This window comes from Lepisosteus platostomus, chromosome 12 (assembly GCF_059453375.1).
Source record: "Lepisosteus platostomus isolate fLepPlt1 chromosome 12, fLepPlt1.hap1, whole genome shotgun sequence".
NCBI classification, from domain to species: Eukaryota; Metazoa; Chordata; class Actinopteri; order Semionotiformes; family Lepisosteidae; genus Lepisosteus; species Lepisosteus platostomus.
Window position 1 is genome coordinate 11,255,344 of NC_142622.1, and position 23,226 is coordinate 11,278,569.

The 23,226-nt window shown below is 37.5% G+C and overlaps 1 protein-coding gene across 1 annotated transcript; it reads left to right on the forward strand.

Moving 5' to 3' along the window:
- Positions 1-7,012: 7,012 nt before the first annotated feature.
- has2 (hyaluronan synthase 2) lies at positions 7,013-21,348 on the forward strand. The gene is made up of 4 exons (XM_088600965.1): positions 7,013-7,551; positions 12,919-13,545; positions 18,093-18,194; positions 19,066-21,348. Exons 2-4 carry the CDS (start codon positions 12,919-12,921, stop codon positions 19,993-19,995), a joined length of 1,659 nt encoding a protein of 552 aa, XP_088457091.1. The 5' UTR covers positions 7,013-7,551; the 3' UTR covers positions 19,996-21,348.
- Positions 21,349-23,226: the final 1,878 nt, after the last annotated feature.

The window sequence follows — 23,226 nt, forward strand, 5'->3', positions numbered from 1 at the left end:
TGAGCCATCCACTGCAATGTCCTTTATACTAGTGGCTCCTTTTAGGTATGTATTAATTCACTTTTTAATCCAGTAGACAGTTCCAAAAAAAGATATTTATTTATTGTCTGACATATTCATTTTTTTACAGTACATTTTAATCATAGAGGTCAAAAGAAAATGAGTAGTGTTTTTAAAAGCACAATATGAAAGAAGACCTGTACTTACAGGAGAAATACTGTAAGTGAAAAAGAAACATTAAGACAAAGCAAAATGTGAATCTGTAAGACCCCCAAAAAATTATAAATTTCTTATAATTTAGCATTTTGTTTTATGTATTTTGTGTTAGCCTAAGTACTGAATGTTCTGAGTTGTTTTGTGTTTTGTAAACAAAGACAAACAAGAATTCTAAGACAAATTATTTTTAGAAATACCTGTGATCACATTGCTGTGCTGTGTTGTGTCACGTATTGGTGTGTCACCTGGCTATAAAAAACAAAAGGAGGTTTCTAGGAAAGGTACCACCTGTAGCTTCTGTATTCCCGCCCCCTTAAAGAAAGCTGTTATGATGTTAGGAAAACTGCAGTGAAAAGATTTCCTGCTTCATCCTTTGACTCTATTACATTAACAAGAATATGTGATTCTTGTTTAATGAATATTGGGCAAATGGCTTTCCTTTATGAATTATGTTTTTTTCCTGGTGCACTTCAGGAACACATTTGTTGCTTACAAGTCATCTTATATCAGGATCAAGTAAATGTTTATTCCATGCTGAAAAAAGAAAAAAGGCAACACAACGTTTCGGCTCTGGAGCCTTCTTCGGGTGTTACACAGCCAAAAAGTTGTGTTTCCTTTCTTCTCTTTTCAGCATGGAATAAACATTTACTTGTTTCTTTGCAGCCTACACATGCTGATGCAGCTACCTAATTGAACTACATCTTATATTATGTACATATTAAAAATAAAAGGTTTTCAGACAATATACATTTTAATGTATATACAGCTGAGAAGTCTCTTACAGCCAAATTACACCAGGAAGAGAAATATTTAGGTTTGAGTGCACAATAAATCTTTTCTTTTGTTTGTGGTGGACAGCAATCCTCCAGAGTACAATCTACTGGATATTTTACCATTCATTAACAAGACTTCGCTCTTCAATTTCCTGCTGCATAGGGTGGCGTCAGGGCTATGAATCAAAAATTAGTTTAAAAAAATACAATCAACAGGAATTTTTCAGCAAAATACTTAAATAAGTGCTTGTTTACTAATGCTTTGACATTAACATCAAATAATAGGTACTAAACCTGAAGAAGCAACCAATGTAAAGTCTTTAAGTGGCTTTGTCAACCCAATAATATAATCCTATAATATACTGTAGGCTATATAAGATGTGGGTTGTGGATTTCAATTATATAACTACATTTTGAAAGCGCTGATGCATTCTAAGTGGCATACCTAAACCAAAAAAAACATATTCTCTAAAGAGTCATGAAAATGACTGAAAGGCATGTCCTAGTCCAAAATACTAAAGGTGAGGGACACAAAGTCTTTATCCTGGACAAGTATTTGTCAGAGTGCTGTAGGAATTTGGAATTGTGACCATAATTGTAGTTCCTTTGTGTGCCTCTCCTTTGCTTTTTGCTAACTTTCCAGATCTGCCACTCTGGGAACTCCATGAGACGGTCTTAGAGGTCCTGTTTGTTGTTTTCTCCTGTAACTGGCTTTTGTCCATCATTAGTACTGACAATTAAGCTTTGAAGAACTGTCTGGGATTATTTGCCTGCATCAGTTTGCTTAGTCTGGAGAATCTTCACATTTTTAACAGTCTGACTTTTTAGTATTCCTATAATGGAATCCTGTGTATTGGTTCTAGTGAAGAGCTGAGTGTGGCATGACTGTGTCGGTACCTGTTCCCGGACAATTTGGGTTTCACCGGTTACAAAATATATTGTTACCTCCACTGTAATCTATCTGTGGATTCGACAGAGATCATCTTGTCACCAGTGAGCTTTCCTGCCATTTTCTTACAGCTTTATCCAAAACAAGATCATGGTAGTTGAAGCCTATCCTGGCGAACAAGGGGCACAAGTCAGGATACACCCTGGACAGGAATTCAGCCCATCACAGGGCACACACAGACACAAACACACACACACACACTCACACCAGGACCAAATATCCCAGAAGCCTATTTACCTACCCATGTCTTTGGACTGTGGGAGGAGACCTACACATGGAGGAGGACACCTGGGGAGAACATATAAACTCCACACAGATAGCATCCCAGGAATTGAACTCAGTGCCCCAGCACTGCAAGGCAGCAGTGCTAACTACCGTGTTACCGCCTACGAACTCTTTCACTCATAAAGAAAAATAAGTATCTGAAAGTTTCAGGATGGTACACACCACCCTCTGCCTCTGCACCCAAAATAGCTTTAATTAGTTGCTCATTGCTTGTTCATTGGGATATTTAAAAAGGGATATGTTAAATCTTACTGACACTGGTAAAAGCCTATTTAATTCTTTAAACCTTTTTCAGACCATAATCCAGCCTAATACAATTAAGTATAAAGTAACCTTTCTTGACATCATATTCACAAACACTCCAGGCCAGTACCAGTAAGAATTTTAGTGATGTGTTAGAAGATTATGTCTAAAAGAAGTCTGAAGAACAGCTTTTGCTCCATGATCTGGCATTAATAAACCTGAGCAGAATCTCTCTCATCCCATCAGTCAAACATGCTTGGGTCTTTCCTGAAAATTGTTTTATCAATATTGTCAAAAGCATGCACCAATTAGGAGGCTTATAGTTAAGAATGGCAATAGTCCTTGCTTAAGTCCTGAACTGTCAACTTAAATTAAGTAAAAGTATTTAGCTTATTGAACAGCTAGTGCCTCTACCCACTGTTTTGCTTTCCTTCAGGCAACTTAAGAGTAAATGCACACAAGTCATTAGAATCTCCAAAGTGAGCTGTTACAACTATCAATTCTTTAAATTTTGTACATAGTGTAAAATTTGGAGTTCTGTACATAGTGTAACGTGTATGCTGTACAAAGTGATAAAGAAGAAAAAGATGGAAAAATACATCAAAAACCATAAACCTAAAATGAAATAAGAACATACAGGATAAAACTGTAAGGCAATCAGACACAGGCCCTAGTAAAGAGGTGAGTATTCAATTTAGATTTGAAAAGAGTGAAAGAATTTGTCACTCAAAAGAGTTGGAGGAAGGGCATTCCATAACAATGGAGCAGTGAGAGAAAAAGAATGGTCACCAAAAGTTCAAGATTGAGTCCCAGGTACAATGAGCAAGGGATCAGCCTCAATTGAACAGAGCCTACAGGAGGAAGTGTAAACATGAAGGAGTTCTGAGACACATACTAAAAAAAGTGATAGGGATCCCCTAGAGCAAAGACTTGCACAAATGGCATTGCACATTGATAGAAATTGCCTAATGTCAGCAATATCTCCAAGCTGAAAAATGTACTTGAACAATTTGATTAACCAACTCTAAACTTTAACACTACTAGGTTTGCAGTACATAACTCTGTTGATCCATATTTCTATAAACATTCTGCTCATTTTATATCCACTGTCCCAATCTACCTATTCAATCTCTCTTAAAACAGTTGAAATCCCATCTGAATGGAAGTCCACATTTTTCAAAAGGGGTGATTAATCAGACCCTAACTGCTATAGACCTCTTTCCTTCTTGCCTTGACTTTCTAACATCAAAGAACTGTCAACAAACATTTAAGCTCTTTTTTGGATACCAATTATGCTTTATCTGATGTGAAGTCTGCTTTTCATTTTAAGCATGAAAGTATAACAGGAGTCTTAAACATTCTCAGCATTATTATCATAGCTCTTAACAAAAAGCACACTTGTGCATTTATCTTTCTACTTTTTCCTAATGCTTCTGCTACTGTAGAACACTTGATAAATTGTGTAGTATTGGTCTTGATTAAGCTCCAAGACATACCTTCAGAATTACTTACAAAACCATACACACTGTGTAAAATTGGACAAATTTGTCCTATAGCCTTATCGATTTTTAATGGAATCCCACAAGGACATCTCCTGGGCACTACTTGTTTCTCCATTTCTATTAACAATATTGTTCACGCAATAGTCAACAGTCATATTCACCTCTTTGCTCCCTCCACCACCTTATACTCAATTAGACCTACTTTATCATCAGTAATGGCCAATTCACAGCTTAGTTGCAATGGAATTCATCAAGTTTTCCTAAAAAAATTAAGACCTTTTTATTCTTCACCCACATTAGGCATTGTCTATCAATGTTTGATGCAATTTCTGCAACCCTTTAACTGAGTTGTTGTTATTCTACAAAAAGAACTTCACATCTCTTTTAGAAACTATCATAAATGTTTTACTTTAAGTCGGAGCAAAGTTCTGGTTTTAATTGCTAAAATATCCTTTATAAAAATTTAAACATCTGGTTTGCTAGAAATTTCATTTTGAAAACTCATTTCAATAAATTGCAAGCTAAAATCACATCTAGACTTCTTTTCTTTTCCTACAGCAAACTTTTTTTTTTTACATGTTCCTTTAGGTAATGTAATAGTTGAACTTGTAATAGTTCAAATGTCTGTACCTTTTACCCTGAAATATGATGTTGCTATTTACAACACAAACTCTATCATAAGATTTTTCACTGGTTCTCCATATTGCAATCATCATTTACTGCATTCTTTGGTCAATTGGACAAATGTTTCAAATATTTTTGTTGGTTTGAATTAAGTTAATTGGAGAAATACCTTCATATCTCTACTTTGTCCATTTCTCTGTGTTGTCTTAAATTCTTAGTCGTAGCGTTGGATACAGTCGAATTTTTCAAAAGGAGCTAGCATTTTGAATATAATTACAATCCACTGGAGATCAATTTCAACTAACTGGAATTATCTGCAGAGTAAACTGAAAATATCCACCTTTGTATCAGAAAGCATCTTCAGTTGTATGATTAAATCTTTTCAGTCTGACACTTCCACTTGTTGACGCTAGTGTGTTATGTAATTTACATGTTATTGAGTGCTCTTTGACTGCTTTGTTTTCTGCCCAACGATGGCATAGAGCCTCTTGGCCAGACTGTGATTGTGAATGAGAGCTTAATTTCAATTGACATACCAGTGAAATAAAGGTTTCAATAAGAAAATCACTAATATTCAAAAGGTTGCCAAATAAATTGAAGACGTTCAGCAAGAAATGTAGGCCCCGGTGAGTACTTAGGTTAGAAAAAGAAGATGCTTCTTTATTAAGTTTTTAATTTTTGACCAAGGTAAATGACCATGCTTGACTGGGCTCCATCAAGAAACAGTTTGATGGTGTAGATAGAGCAATACTCTCTAGCAACTATGTAATTCAAGAGGGGTTAAATGGTTTCTACTGATGGTAACATTTTAATGTTGTTCTGTACCAAGAAAATTTCTTTTAAATCACCTGTTTACCTTGAAAATTAATGATGCATGTGCATGTTTTAAGAATCCTAAATCCTAAATAAATAAGGCTTTACCTCACTGACGTATTAATAATTAAAGATGTGGAAAGTGTGGGCATTTCAGTCAGAATACTGAATGACATCAGGAAGATCCTCTACCTCAGCTGCCACATCCATTCTGACAACCACCGTACAGAATTCAGGTGCTCTAATTCTGAATTGGTCTCCACTAAAATATTTGGAGCTGCTCCATAAATTTACCTAATACATGTAAATTAACATTATTATATTGATTTATAAGAAGACAGCTTCTGCAGCAATGAAGTGTTGGAGCTGTTCACTACGCAGTTATTCTGGCTTTTCTAGTTGAACATGTGAGATATTTTTGGTTTCATCTGATTTTATTACATGCTATATTAGTGTGATATCATCTGCCAGGCTAGGACCTGAAACTGACACAAGCTGATGTATGTATCTACAGTTACATCTGTAAAACCTATAACAATTTTGGGGTTAGTGATTGACAAGTCAGATGGAAAGTTTTCTTTGAAAGGATGATATAGATTTTCCTGTGACTAGCTCAGGAACTGAACAGTGAACACGCTGCTGGAGCAGTGTTATAAATTAGTAAATGGAGAATCTGTGGATGAGAAAACACAGATGCTTAAGCACTAGAGGGTCTGCTGCATCATTCAGTAGTTTAAGTAAATATTTATTATAAACTATGTGTGGGAGACGTTATGAATTCTTAATTGTAAATGGCCTTTTAAGGTCGATTGCTTCTAATTAATTTACATTATTATCTTAATCAACTGTTGCATTTCCAGTGTTGTCCCATTAAAAAAGCATAGGAACAATTATTTTAATAATCTTAAAACGTCCAAAAGACTTGAGGCGGGCCTGAAACTGTGATTTGACGGTTACATACACAAGTAAATAAGCTTGTTTAAAGCAAAGAGAAGTCGATGACAAATATGAAGAAGAGGCGACCTTCCGACTGCTGTAATCGGGACTACGTCTTTTAGAGAACTATGTGGCGCTCCCTGCTGGCGAAAAGTATGCTGTTTTAAAACGAGCTATAAAATGAAGTTATAGCCGCAATCAATGAAATGAAAAAAAAAACGCTGTTCGTCTTAATACTTTAGGATATTAACAAGACATTATAGGTATTTATTATTAGGTATTTCAGAATAATTTAATGTTAAGAATATATAATACATATTGATTACTAATGGAGTGCAAAGTAACATTTTTGGATAATGGATATTTATTAAGACAATATAAAACACAGATTAATGTACTATACACATATATTTTTTTCATTCTTAAAAATATAATTTGAAGATAGATCTTTATCCGTATATATTTCAGAAAGCTTGGAAACTAATCATAAAGCTTTTAAACTAAATATTCCACAAGGAATCCTATAACGTTGCATCCATTTTTTTTTCAGCTCTTGGGCTTAATTGGCAGACGTACAACTTTAGGGAAAAAAAGTTTGAATGGGCAGCTTTTTTAAAAGACTTCGCTCCTCCTTATCCCCCTACCTCCCCCCTTATTAAAACAACCTCCAAAAACTCTCCCTGGTTGAAAGACTCTTTGGAAGGCAAGAGCTGTAGGAAGCATAAACTTACGACGTCTGGAAGAAATTACAGATGCAGAAAAAGTGGTACAAGTAGAATGATTCGACAGTTCAAGACTTTAATCTGTATGCTTGAAAAAACTTGAATTTAGATGAGTTCTTGTCAGTAACACTGACTACTATTTATAATAAGGAATAACGTTTTTTTATTCTTAAAAATAACAAATTACATTACCAAAGAACTGACAAGATAATATAATATATACATAAGTGCAGTATAAATGTAGACTATATGATGTAAGTACAAGAAGGAAAAAAAAGAAAACTTGAAAAAAATTTCCTGAGCTTTGAAAGAAAACGTGGATATTGCACTGCCTTGGAATTGTCTTACTTTGGGTTTTTACTAAAATCTTAGACATGCTTTTGTGAAGTTTCATCCAATTTCACTCCAGTGCTGAAAAGGGATCCTCATCAGACTGCAGAAGTTCCATCCCACAGGAGAACAAGACTCCGTCATAAAGCTGCTTCAAGGTATGAAAGTATATCTTTTCTGAACTAGCGCATATCATTTTATGTATTTTTATCATAAAAGGGTATTTTTCTGGCGTTTGTTAGATTTTCTCCCTCATTAGTAACGGATAAGCAACCATGAATAGAGTCTTTTACGACACAAATAGGTACCTGATTGGTAAATGAGGACAGACGTTCTATTGTAACCCTGTCGAGGGCATTACTATTACTATTAGAGCTTTTATAGATTTTTTCATGTTTTTTCCTCGAGAAAAAATCGAGCACTTAGAATGTCACGTACACAAAAAAAAACAACTGAGCGGTAGTTTCGGGGGGTCTCATTCAGACAGGAGCGTTAAGACAAATGGTCAAGTGTGCACTCAGCCACATGGACTAGTCCTTTGATGGTTGATGCTAGAAGAAGAAACGTGCCCGGCGTCGCTGAATGCAGTACAACCCCAGAACATGCAGAATGAGCCTCATCACAGTGACCTCTATCTGGAAATGCCCCCAGCAGAACATTGTTCCGTACGGCATCATGTTAAGGTATTGCTGAAGGAAGAGGCGGAGGTGGGGCATTGTTATCACACGTGGAGTCCTTGTCAGCGCTATAACCTCTCCAGCGGCGCACAGGAAAATTGTCAGCGCGGCAGCAGTAAATCCGAGAGCGTTGAAGCTTTTCTTTTTTACCATTGCTATCGCTTTGGTAATGCTACAATTATATACACCAATAAAGCTCTTTGAATCTGAAGTATTCAGCCCCAACCCGAATCCTCACCTTTCCTTTAACCTGGAATGCGAAAGGTAAACCTAACCAGCGGTTGATACGCAGAGAAATTGAGCCAGCTACATAGATTTTGTGCGATGCGCGCTTTATTGAATAACATTAAAAATCCAAATCATTTAATGCTAATGATGGCTGCGATGGATTTAAGTTAGAATTATGAGACCAAGACCTGACGTCACGCCGCCTCTTAAATTCCAGGTTATGTCATACAGGGAAATTATACTCCAGGCAGCCAATGACGAGGGAGAAAAAAGTTCAACCCAGTTTGAAAGCCTATAAGCGCATGCCGGCGGTTTTCTTAGACCGTACTCAGCCTGAGGGGGGAATTCATTTTTCATTTTTACCACTTACAAGCGCTATCCAAGCAAAGTCAATTTAATTTTATTTATAATTCAGCCCCTTTTCCGTAACCATTATTGTGATAAGACTAAAAGGTAGCTTATCCGAGGATAAGGAGAGGATAGCGGTACACTGGCAGTATTTTGTGACTAGTTCGATGTATTAAGCGTAGATGCATTTGTTTATCTTCACCTTTGTAGGAAAGGAACGCATGGGCAGATAAATCACCTCGTAGAAAGTTCAGGTAGAAATAATTAATAAGACGTCTGTATTAACCTCTTGTACTGTAGCGTCAGCAATTATTGTTTTACTCTTAGACCAAATTGAAGTCCTCAGAACACCGACATAAACGTAAGCGTTTTTTTCTTCTGTTACTCTGTTGATTCCCGCATCAGACAGTAGTGATTGCTAATGATTGTCATTGGAGAATCTACAGCCTTTAGGCCTCAAAGCTCTTGGTTCAATTCTGAACTCACGTGCCACCTGTGTGGAGTTTGCATGTTCTCCCCAGGGCCCTGTGAGTTTTACTGCCAAGTATGAAATATGGTTAGATACAGCAGAAGGAGCCCAAGCTGGCATATGTGTCGTGTTTGTCTCTGGGAGGAAGACCCACCCACTCAATAACCACAAAGATCACTGTCATCTCTCTCACACACACATCGTTGACCTCAATAAATGGAAGTTATTAACCGAAGTTCAGGAGGGATAACAACGACAAGACAATCTCACACAGCTGTACTTCGTCACCACCAATATAATACTAGCTACATATCCTAAACCCAGATACCTCCCTTTGCATTTTGTCTCAAGCACATCCCTCATGAGCCTCATCTCCACATGGCAGCTGCCCCTTGGTCCACTCTGTCTGAATGGGGTTCGAGCTTCGAGCCTCCTCCTCCTGTGTCCCATTAACCAAGCAGACGAAGCCAAACCAATCTCACCAAGCATTCCCAGCATTCACACACCATTCCATTCCTGGCTGTTGGTGTACCTACTGACATACTATTTTTATGGAATTTATCAACATTGCGCTGGAATTACAGTACCCTTGTCTCGAAAGATTATTGATGAAACAGACCAACTGGTCATATTAAGCTCCTGCTTGTGTAATTGAAATAGAACCTCAAAATTTACTCTTGTCCCTGTTTCTCTTATGTCTTCAAAGTCACAGTCTAATGAATGACTGTTTGATTCAATGAACATCAGAATGTATTGTGGCGTCTGTTTCTCCCCTCATATTACACAGTATAGGTTATGTACACCTCACCACTTTCAAAAAACAGCCCTTTGTTTTCAAATAGATTTTTTACAGCACAAAGGATAGAAATTTAAGAGGCAATTGGTTTCCCTTTTCTGTTTAAATGAGTTCTTGAAATGATGATCTTGGAAACCAAACTGTAGCTTTTTGTACTCTAATCAGCCATCGGATGCACTATAAAGTTTGAATAGCCAAGGTAGTACTTTAAAAGGCAAATTGAACTGGGCTGTGGTTCTTGGTGGGGAAGGTTTGGCACTGATGCTTTTCCCTTAAACTTGTAGCTAACATACAGTAGACGCTGCTCTGAGCTTGAGGTCTCCCAGTCTGTGTCATGAACGTTATCATTGACGATAACGTGAGCTTTTGAAGAAAAAATACGACTCAGAGCACATTGTTTCATACTGCTTTGCATTTTCACATTTTTAAAGAATGTTAGCAAATTACCAACCTTTAGTTCAATGGCTTAGTTGAAAATAAAATGTCTTTCACTCGGAATGTTTTCTAATTTCTCAATTGAACGTGCTGGATCTTATTCAGTTGTTGCTGGGCTCGAATTTTAGGGTTGTTTTTTTTTTTCTGTCTGTGTGGGGCAAATGCCGACTACCGGGGCAGACCTACCAGCAGCAGCCTGAGGGTGTCAGCCGCTAAGGGGGAGGGGTGTTATCTGAAGCTACTTCTCCCCCTTAAACACAGCGCAACGCAGTTACTGTTGAATCGTGCTAATTGCAACGTTACATTCCCCGCCTTTCTTATTTAATTCCAATCTGCACGTCGTGTCAGTCCTCTTGATGAATGAGGCGAGCGAGAAAAGCGTCTTCTGACAATGAGACGCTTAGATCGTCGTGTGGAAAGCTGTCACCGTCTGTTTCCGCCAAGCTGATAACTGCGCTAATTGGCAGAGCGCTGCTTCAGCCCCAGGGACTGAATTTCCGTATTGGAATGTAGAGAACCTAAAACGTTTACCCCCACGGTAGCGTATGCTGAATAAGGAACCACTCGTAGGCAATCAACAAATAAAGAAAGCTGTGAAAATGTACAGTTGGGCTGTCAGACAATCTAATCGCGATCGGGCCACCCAATCCAGAGCTGTCGCACGTATCTGTTGGTTCAGATACTACATGTAGATGGCACATCAATGAAAAGCCTGACCACGGTTAACACATCGTTATGGTTGAAGACGTGTTTTGATCATTTGCTATGTTAACGATGTGTTTTAAATGGGAAGAGAGTTAAAGCGAAAACGGGGCTGTCACCTTCTCTCATAAGTTACATTTAAATTTTAAGTCAAATTCCCTTATCTATGGGATACAAGGTTCGTTAAAACAAGCCATGCAAACAAGTAACGTGTTTGGATGTCGATTCTTCTATTTCCAATGCCAGTTTCATCCATTGAACTTTAACTATTTTAAATATTTTAATTAAATTAGGATATTTTACAAACTTTACACAATTTTTGTTCAACGTTCATATTTACCTACCCTCTTTATACGTTGTATAAGTGTACAGCTATATACATATTTTACTTTTTAGTTTTTATTCATTTGTTTTAAACGATGAAAAAACTGCAGTGCGATGAAATAACGTTCTAGATGTTTTTTACTTCTCGTAAAAAGACATTGTTCGTTGACCTAAAAAATGAATGCACGCTGGAAACTCCAGCGTTAAATTAACCTTACAATGAAATAACAATAAGAAATTGAGTATTACTACATTGTTTTAACTGATGACTGCCTTCAGGGAACGTTTCGTGAATGCAAATACTGATTTTCAGAATTTTACTGACAAAAGACCTTAAGGACTGTCATTATACAGTCTTATTCTCAAAGTGTTAGCACATATTTTCACTGTAATAAAACGAGCATGCACGACACCATGCATTTCTGTGCTCATTGATATGTCGCGGTGTGAAGAAGAAATGTCAGCGTTTCGGTAAACATGGAACTGGAAAGTGCTTTTTAAAACGTGGAATCCACTTTAGCTGTGAGTAGTACTTCTACATTGTGGCAAAGCGAAATTTTCCAGAATTGACGCTTTATTTCAATGTTGTTGTATAATGGCTTTATAATCCCTTTATAACTGCTACACAACCACGAGTATAATACTTGTGTGAATGCGCTAAGGACATAACGTGTGCACAAGAGGTCATGGCATTTAATTTCATTTCTAACCCTCAGTTCGATTCAGGCTAAGGAATGTGCTAAAACGAATGTCCCCACCTCTTATAGACACGTTATTTCCTTTACGCGTGTTCTTATAAAGGATTGTGAATGTGATCATAACGTCCTGTGAAGTAGTTCTGAAGGATTATCTATTATAAAGCAACATTCAAATAACGCCTTACCGAATTTCCTTGCTGATGTCGTTTCACAGCGATATAAACACATGATGTAAAGGGGTGGTGCGCATTGCTTCTAACTGCTTTAAACTGCCAAGCAGATGGGAAAATGCTACAGTACTGAATCTTGGCACAAATTGCCATGGCTTTGATACAACATGTGAGCAAGTGAGACAGACTTACTTTATATTTATGAATACAGCAATTAGACCCTGCTAACATATTTGAACACATAATGTATACACCCATGAATTAAACCAGATTGAAGACACTGAAATACAATTCAACAAGAAAAGCACAATGGAAACCTACAGCAAAGTAAGCAGATGAAAGTTTAATCATGAAGCAAAACAACTTCCTGCTAACAGTTTTTGAAAACTAATGCATGTTTAAGAGACCTACTGTGAAAGTGATGAAAACAGGCACTAGGCACACAATGTATGTCTAATACCATTAACTACATAAATGGAAAACATTCAGATGATAACAATAGCAGTTACCGATCCTCAAGAAGTGATCTGTGAACCACCGGGGAACATCAGGCGCTGGCTGGGGGGTCTTCAAAACAACAAAGAATTCATTCTACTTGCTTGTCAATGCAAAATTCACATTCCGAAACCTTTTCAGATTGTATTTTCTGTACACCTTACCTACTGTTTTTATTTTCAGATGAGGTGTGACAGAGTCATAACCTACTTGAGGGTATTTGGGACGACAATGTTTGGAGTATCCTTGCTCCTGGGAATCACCGCTGCCTATATTAAGGGGTACCAATTCATTGCGACTGACAATCACTATTTCTCATTTGGACTTTATGGTGCCATTTTGGCCCTGCATCTCATCATCCAAAGCCTTTTTGCCTACCTGGAGCACCGGAAAATGAGGAGATCCCTGGAGACTCCCATCAAATTGAACAAAACACTTGCCCTCTGCATCGCTGCTTACCAGGAAGACCCAAACTACCTAAGAAAGTGTCTGATGTCCGTCAAAAGACTTACCTACCCCGGGATAAAAGTGATCATGGTAATTGATGGAAACAACGAGGACGATAACTACATGATGGACATCTTTAAAGACGTCATGGGGAGGGACAAGGCTGCTTCTTACATCTGGAAAAGTAACTTTCACCACAAAGGGCCTGACGAAACTGACGAGTCCCACTTGGAAAGCATGAAGCATGTGACCCACTTGGTCTTGTCCAACAAATGCATCTGCATAATGCAGAAATGGGGAGGAAAGCGAGAAGTAATGTACACAGCCTTTAAAGCCCTTGGGAAGAGTGTGGATTATGTGCAGGTAAGTCTCGGCAGCAAGAGGTTGTGCCAAATCAAATATGTTCTGAATAAAGCAGCTTTTGTACTTGTTTAAATGACAGGTTGCTTTGCGTATGTAGTTCGGTGGTTTTTTAAGGTTAACAGCAGTTCTCTTTACTGAGATACAACTTAAAACTATTCCCAGTTTCTATTCCCAAACTCTTTAGTTTCAAACTAACACTACACGAAACAAGTTGAATCCATGTGATATATTATCCAGCCTTGTCAATGATGTAATAGTATGTCAGACAATCTGGTACAAAATCATATGTATGTTTTCCAAAGAAAAGTATCTTGGTGCCTCTCCTGGAAAAAAAAATACTATGCCCCCCATGCAGAATAATCTTTGAAAGCAAGGTCAGATGTACTGTATTGAACCACATGGACACTGAACTGAGTTTAGACTTATCCAGAGTATCTGAGGATATTGGTTATTACATGATAATTCATAGCTCTATAACAACTATTTCCACATTTCCACAGTTGAGTTATTTATTCAAACATTATAAACAAAAATGCCCTTGATATTTTCAAAAATTTTGAAATATTCTTATTAGTCCTCAGCATAACTACCATTTTCCTCTCGTACTCAAAGTTGTGTAGTAAATTATCTTTATTTTTTACCATTTTTAATGGGTATCAAAAGTTGCATCAGAAAAACACAGAGTACAATGAAAGGTTAACCAGCATATTGTAACCTTGTAAATTTGCTCTTTTGTGGTTGAGAATGTAGTTTTATAATTAACTTCGATTTCCTTGCAGAACTAAATCAGTGATTTAATGTTTCCAAATATGTTCTGCCTGTTCTTTTTGTCTAAAAAGAATAGGCAATTACACTATTATCTTTTCACAGGGATGATTAAATATGGTGTGTGCTGGCCACCCATCCATAAGCACAACACTGTCAAATGACAAATGTTTTATTCATTTAGAAAACAGCCCCTTTATTGCCCGTGCTGGACCTTTATTTATTTTGCCCATTTGGTATGTCTGTGAGTTTCATTCGCCCTCCATGTGTAGAGACTACTGCACTCAGACACACAATTCAAATATTTGTACCGTCCCTGAATGGAACTGTCAGAAGCTTGAGGATTTTCTTTTCTATCACAGTTCTCCTGCAGACCACAGACAGGGATGTTCACAGCCATGTGGCTGGTTTATACAGACTAACCTCTCACAAAAAAGTAAATGTACTTATCTGTGGTTTCCGCTGATGGCATGGTTATTGAATGGACAGATTGAGTCAAAGGAATCTTCACGGTTATGTTCATTTACCTCAAAAATTATAAAATAGGATGAAGTAGCTTCAGCATGGCCAACAAAGGCTGGGCACATACAGTATCTTTGAGAAACCTGTTTTCTTTAAACATGGCAAACTATGCTTCTCCAAGCAGTAGATTAACATTATTAACACTCATTTGCCTCCACATTACTGCAAATCTGCAAATCTCTCATAGGGGCAGCTCCTTAGCCACTGATTTGATCATTGAGTTCTAGTATTTTCAGACTTTTCTGTGTATTTTCCTTACTGATGGCTGAAGAACATTAAGTACATGGAAGAAAATCAGCTCAAATTTCTATGATGATTAGATATCCGTAGAATTATCTGTAGGAGTACCTGATGAATAGCATATTAAGATGGGTCAAAAACAGGGATATGAAAATGAATATTAGAGAAAGAGATGCCAGATTGACTGGAAATCCTATCTTATATTCTTAAGCATAGGACCTTCTACTTCAACTTAACAAAGAACTTTGTTTCTATATAAATAATTGTATTATAGCCTTTCATTAGTGTGATACAGGGAAAACAATAATTATTCAGTGAAAATAATATAAACAGCTATCCAAACAAGCAGACATAAGTGTAATAAATCTCATTAAAATATTAAATAAAGCAAACACAAGAATTACAGTCCTTACCAATTTTATAGGCTCGAGTTTTGATAAGACTTGACCAGGTTCATCACATTGTGTTGTTAAATAAGATCCTTATTACTTGTAGTTTATAAACTGCTTTAATTCACAAATTGGAAAACTGTACACTATTATTATTATTTCCAATAACAAAAGCTCATTGTATTTACAGTGCTTTTCACCCCAAGGTTCTTAAAGCCTTTTCTCTCCATCACTGAAAAGCAGGAGCCAAGAGATCAGACAGATGTCAACAATATGGGACATTTTTTTCAAAATGTGCCATCTACAGGTCATAAGAATGACTATGGGGCTACAACCTCAAAATGCACCCAAACATAGTCTTACTCTAAGAGTTGTGTGAGTGCTTTTCAAGAAACTCAAAGTGGTGTTATACAGTAAACATAGTACGCATTATTAATTTAAAAATGAAAGCAAAAAAGAAAAGCAGATTTTCTAGCAGATCTGGCCCATGACCTTGTCAGACATGGTGGTGCTCAAGCAAAGTTCTATCACCAGCTTTTAGCTTGAAAGAGATATTGCATTGCTTCTGCCCTTTTGTTAACTTGCATGCATTTCAAAATCAACTCACCATCAAAATGTCGCAGCAGCATTACCAGCTTCTAGTCTGATATCATCAGATTTCAGAAGCCAAGCGAGGCTGGGTCTTGGGAATGGGAGACCTCCAAAAAATAGGTTTCTACTGTATGTGCTGTTGTTGGACCAGGAGGTACTCTTTCATCTAGACCAGTATTTCCAAACCAGTGCCTCACTGTGGTGACTAGAGATATTGAAACTATGAGAGTAGATGCTAAATTAAGGTTTGACTACATGGTCATTGAAGATCCCAAAAGTAAGAGTGTTAACCCCAGTGTCCTGAAAGAAATGCATGATTGTATCCTGGCTTTGCACAATATGGCCATTTTTGAAGTTCCCACTTACTTCAATCAGTGAGGCACTTTCTCACTTTCCTACCTGATGTGCCGTGCAGTGGGGCGAGTGGCACATAACGGATGCCTCATGTCACTCATGTCACCCAAGTGGGTTCTGCACTTCATTCATTCTGTGTGTAAACTATGTTAAGATCCTTTTGGATGAAGTGCTCTGTATCTGTGTATTCAAAAAGTCTGTGAAAATCCAACAGTGGGCAAACATCATGTCAAACAGTTCCAAAAAGTTATTTCTTTATATCAGGGAATGTAGGGATGCATTTCCAACTCACCAGTGGATCATATACAATACATGTCATTCTTCCCCATGGGTACAGGAAACACTGGAGTGTTCATTTTGATAATTAATAAGCAGGTTAAAATTAAACAGCTAATTTTAGGAAAGTCAACAAGTTTATCTTACAAACAATAATTATTTGCGTTGTGTTGGTTAAGTGTAGGCAAATTCACTTTTTTTTCCAATGTATATTTTCTTTTATTTAGTATTTAGTTAGAAAAGATGCCACAGGGTGCCTTGGCAAAGACACTCTTATTCCATATTCAAAAGGAAATTTCATTTGAAGTTTTACTTTATGTTTGTTTTCACTCTTACATTTATGTGAAAATTGTAAATGAGAGGAAATAAAAACATTGCAATGATTGGGAAAGACAAATATTGCTTTCAAAACACTTTCCACTAGTGATTGAAGGGCAATAGGTGTTAGACAAATAGAAATATATACCTCATGCTTCCTTTACGTATTCAAGACCTTGCTTTTCTCACTCACAATCATGCTTCAATGCACTGTACTATATGCTCACAATGTTTCTATTTCTAAGAAACCAGAGTATAAAACAGCTTCCTTTCGAGTGCAGCATAACAAATGTTCTTTCAGAGCACTAAAGGACATCTAACTTTCCCTCTCTTACAGTACATATAAAATTCCTTGAGGAAAGTTATAGTAACAGTACACAGATTTGTCTACAGGCCCCATTGATTCAAGAGTTCTAATAAAACAACTTCCAATTAAAATTCATGTATAAAGCCTTGCTTTACATTAGAAAGGCCAAAAGTCTGTATAAGACTTTCCTAACCTGTTATCTGCACAACAGGATACTGTACTGAGCATAATGAATGTATTTAGGTGTTCTTTTATTCCAGTAAACACTCTGGGGAAATCTCTACAAAATTATCAGTAGCAAGAGCAACCCATAGAAAATGACTTGTAAGGACTCTGTGATAGAACAACAACATTTAATATGATCTATAAAATGGTGTTTTGTACCATCGCACAAACATAGTGCACTAGCATAGTAACACATCACCAAAACCCTAGGATCAAATGCATGGTAAAAATGTAGAGGAAACAACAGTAAAAATGTAAAAACAATGTTCATTTACCTTCCTAATCTTCCATTAGGGTACTCAGAGTGTCATCTCGGGAAAATACAGACTACACAGCTAATGAAACTGGATTTATTTTCACAATTTAGCCTGAGCTATAGTATGAGAACACATTACATGATGATTCTCATCAAACATTAAATAGTATCATTACGTACTTACTGTAGGGGATTAGAGAGGTTTCTCTGGTAGTCCACAATTCATGATTTTAGTGCAGAAGATAAAGTGCGCAAGAATGTTTTGGGATGTATTTTAGATATGATGTATTTTATGCTTTTTCAGGTTTGTGATTCAGACACCATGTTGGACCCAGCAAGCTCCGTTGAAATGGTGAAAGTGTTAGAAGAAGACCCAATGGTGGGAGGAGTTGGAGGCGATGTGCAGGTATTTATTCCGAGTGGTCAAAGTATTTGAAGTTATTTCATACTCTCCATTATAGTTCAAAATAATTCAGATATAGAAGGGCTGAATTTGAATTTTAGTTAAAAACATCACAGAATTTGTAGACTGAGAAATATCAGAACAGATCTCTTTACCTCCAGACGTTTGTAAGACAGATGCAAATACAATAGTAAAGCAATTGTGGAACAACACAATAACGTCAAGGAAAGTAGAGAGTAAAGCATCACAAACTATTGAAGGTTTATTGAGTGAAAATGTTAAATAATCCGGCTGAAATATGGCTAAAGTAGTGCAGTATGTTCACCCTTATTATTACTCCTAGATATTAACATTGATTCATTAACTTTTCAATTAATTGTTGGTTGACTCTTCCTTTCTGAAATAATTTCCAGGGGCTTTTATAAATCCATGTCTTCACTGATCATAACACACAGCAAAAATTTGCCTTCCCATTTTTGTTTCCACGCTTGTCTTCACACATTAAACAATCCTGAGATGACGCATGCTTGTAATACTTTAAATTAGTAGGTCCCTTCACTTAAGGATGTCCTTGAGTAAACGCAAAACTTCTGTTACAATTTTTTGCCATGAACTCCACCCTTGAATAGGTCTTTCATGAAAGGGCAAGGAGTTGCAGTGAAAAAGGATACTAATTTTAATGCCTGGATTGCATATTCTGAGAATGATACAGTACAAATGTATCATACGGTACAGACTGTCTTCTTTTCTCAGCTTTCACTGTCTAACTCTTTAAGTAGAACTGAGATTCCCTGCCCAGTCCATAACTGAAACATGCACTTGATTCAGCAGCGAGGAATTGCACTGGTTATGCCTTCTCACTCTCTGGTTTCAGATTCTGAACAAGTACGAATCCTGGATATCGTTCCTCAGCAGCGTGAGGTACTGGATGGCCTTCAACATCGAGCGGGCCTGCCAGTCGTATTTTGGCTGCGTGCAGTGCATCAGCGGACCTCTGGGGATGTACAGGAATTCCCTCCTCCACGAGTTCCTTGAGGACTGGTATAACCAAGAGTTCCTGGGCAGTCAATGCAGCTTTGGAGATGACAGACACCTCACAAACCGTGTACTGAGCCTTGGATATGCCACCAAGTACACCGCCAGGTCCAAGTGCTTAACAGAAACCCCCATTAGATATCTACGGTGGTTGAACCAGCAGACACGATGGAGTAAATCCTATTTCAGAGAATGGCTGTACAATGCAATGTGGTTTCATAAGCACCACCTGTGGATGACCTATGAAGCTGTGATCACTGGGTTCTTCCCCTTCTTTCTTATTGCCACAGTAATCCAGCTGTTCTATCGAGGGAGAATATGGAACATCCTTTTGTTCCTGTTGACTGTTCAGCTGGTGGGCCTCATCAAGTCGTCCTTTGCCAGCTGTCTCCGTGGCAACATTGTCATGGTTTTCATGTCCTTCTACTCGGTTTTGTACATGTCCAGTTTGCTCCCAGCTAAGATGTTCGCAATAGCAACCATCAATAAAGCAGGCTGGGGCACATCAGGTAGGAAAACAGTCGTGGTCAATTTCATAGGGCTAATTCCAATATCAGTGTGGTTCTCTATCCTCTTGGGTGGTGTTATTTTCACGATATACCAAGAAACAAAAAAGCCCTTCTCGGAGTCGGAACAGACTATTTTAATCATTGGTGCAATACTGTATGCCTGCTACTGGGTCATGCTCTTGACGTTGTATGTGGTACTCATTACTAAGTGCGGAAGGAGGAAAAAAGAGCAGCAATACGACATGGTGTTTGATGTGTGACGTCCCATTCCCTTTCATTATGTTTACATTGTGATGATTTTCGGACTCCTCCACAGAGGATTCTGGCTGGGCGACAGGTGGCGATGTGTCGCCAGGAGAGACGGATCATTGCTGCTGTGACTAAATCAAAAAGGACGTTCCTTTTCTTAACGTTGGGATAACGTGCCAAAGTTGAACATCCGTTCAATCGATTTAAAACCACCAAATGGACACCCTGTTTACATACATGGGACTGGCATGAGTTTTAAATTCCTGTGCACTTTCATGCATCACTCTCATCGCGTGTAATGCTTGACAGAGATAATGAAGAATATACCTCAGTGGTTTTGTTTGCATTGTGTGGGTGATTGGGAAGCTCATTCTCAATTCAGATAATTTATCAGAAAAAAAATAATGTGGGACGTTTTTAGATACAGTTTTGTAATGAATGCCAAAGGTGGACTTTTCAGCATGTTGGCCATGCTGAAGCTACTTCATCCTATTTTATAATTTTTGTATTGTATTTGTATTGCAGTTTATACAAACCTAATGTTTATTTTTGCTTAGCCATCAAAGAGTTTCTATTTTCATTTGCCTTTTTTATAAAAAAATTAAATAAAATAAATTGTGCATGGGCAACTGTTTATATGACATGGACCTTTATTTGACCAAAAATGTGAAACATTATTCTGGGTTTATGTGTTTGCAATGATAACAATAAATGCAATTCTATGAATAAATTATTACTTTGAAAGAAGATGAACCTGTGTTTTTAAAATAGTGTAAATGGGTTAATAACCAGCATATTTATATAATTAAGCCTTCTGTGGTTTATAGCTTTTTGTAGTGGAATTATATTTTATCACTTTCAATGTCTACAAAACAGTTGTCTTATAATTGGTTAAGCTGTGATAGGACAGTTTTCCAAAGAGGTATTTGGATTTGAAACCAAGTATGTTTACAGGTCCATACAAAAATGTACCCGTTCCGGAAATAATGTTTATAAGGAAAAATGACTGCTTCCAAAAACAAAACCAACGATAAAATTATAATGAGTATAATGCAGTACAGTATCGAAATAGTGCACAAAGCCCAGTTTTGCACAAAACATCAGGGTTTTCAAAGCTGATTTTCTGAATTCTGTGCTCGTGCAATGTGATTTTTGTAAATACAATTTTGAAAATAAAAAATGAAAAAAATAAACTTGCTGGAATACATTAAATAATTTGATTACATCTGGGCTGTGACTTAAGTCTTAAGAACAAACGTGTGAAACAATTTTGAGTATTTTTGTGTTTGCCAGTTATACATAGCCGATATGGATAAAAAAGCACTTTCATGGTGTGAGAAAAATAAAAATGTGTTGCTTACTAATGCAAGGGTGTTTTTTGTTATTTACTCTCTAGTTCTCGATTGTGGAAACTCCCGAGATAGTGGTAGGACTGGAATTTGCGTTCTTAGTGTGGTTTTCTTTTGTCCATGTTTGCAGACATTCTATAGATTTGAAAAACAAAAAAAAAGAACCAGATCTCGGGCGCGTGACAGAAAAAGTAAGAAGCCTGAGAATAAAAGGAGATCCGGTCTCCAGGAAAAGAGAGGCGATGAAGGGTTCGAATCTAGTAAAAGGTATGGACACTTCTGCAAAAGGAAAAACAGGAATTCTTCTGTGGCAAGTTAATTTCAGACAGAAGGTCGATGGCCTTTGCTTCTCTTTGATTCACTGTCCATCTAATAGGATAGTTTGACTCTCCTACATAGCGCTGGTGTGTAGCCTCACTGTCATCTCTTCTCAGTGTCCTTCATTGGCTGCACACCACTTTTAATTTACCTTTGCAACTCCTAAAAGGTATTTGATTGGCTTGCATTTGGAATCCTATGTGCCCGGTCCATGTACCCACACTCAACCCAGAAATGAAAACCAGAATTCACAAATAGGTATTCAGTTTCAAGTAAATTCAGCCTTAACAAACAGGGCACATCTCTTTATCCTCAGTTCATATACAGTAAGTGTTCTTTATGCAGGGGAGTTCTGCAGTTATCAGGATCTCAAGTTCTCTTCTTCAGAGTGGGAACCTCAGAATGGAAGCAGAACCCAACCAACTCTGGACAGACCTATGAAAAGCTGGATTTTATAAAGACTAAGAAATCACAGCATGACAAATAAGATTGACTTAGTTTCAGAAAACTGTAAACTTTATAAAATCTTAATGTTCACAAACTATCACATAGATATTGTAAGCTGTTTTGTGAAAGTTATGTGAAAAAGATGCTGTCGGTTATTTTAACACGTCTTGATTTTGCATTGTTTACACATCACATGTTTGCCATGTGAAACCCCTACACTTTGTTTAGAAATATTTGCAGAACGTTATTTCTGTAATACAATTAAATTAAAAGAATTTACATGGCCTACTGGAAGATGACTACATGTTATTTTGTTTACAAAACACATTTTATCCCTATTTAAGAATGTAGGTTTACGATTTGTTTAAAAGGCGATGCAACTATTTTGGAAAACGTATGATCCCATGATTTATATTCGTATAAACAGTACTAACAGGGAAGCCCAGCAGCCATGCAGTTTATAGTGTTTTCGGCTGTACCCACTCTCTGCAACTGGAAATATCCTGCAATAGCACAATTGCAATGAGCATTTTTTTTGCCATTTAGCTCTTTTCTGGGATCTTCATTGCTCCACTCCAATTAACTGTAAAGGCATTTTTTTCTATGAATTACAAATCATAAACAAAATGAATTACATATTGAAATATTTACTGATATTTTAAAAAGGACTATACAACCTTCCACAGTCCAAAGACATGGCCCTGGTGTGAGTGTGTGTCTGCGTCTGTATGTGCCCTGTGATGGACTGGCGTTCCATCTAGGATTTCTCCCACCTGGCACCCAATGCTTTCCAGGACAGGCTCCGGGCCGCTGTGATCCTGAACTGGATCAAGGGTCGTTGAAGAGGAGTGACATGGTGATGCAGTGGTTAACATTGCTTCCTCACAGCACTGGGACCCTGGGTTCAATTCTGCTCCTGGGGTGCTACCTATGTGCAGTTTGCGAGAATTTCCTCCGGGTGCTCCGGTTTCTTTCTGCAATCCAAAGACATACTGGTATGCTAATTGACTTCTGGGAAAACTGGCCCTGGTGTGAATGTGTGCTTGTGTCTGTGTCTGCCCTGAGATGGATTGGCACCCTGTCCAGGGTGTATCCTGCCTTGTGCCCATTGCTTGCCAGGATAGACTC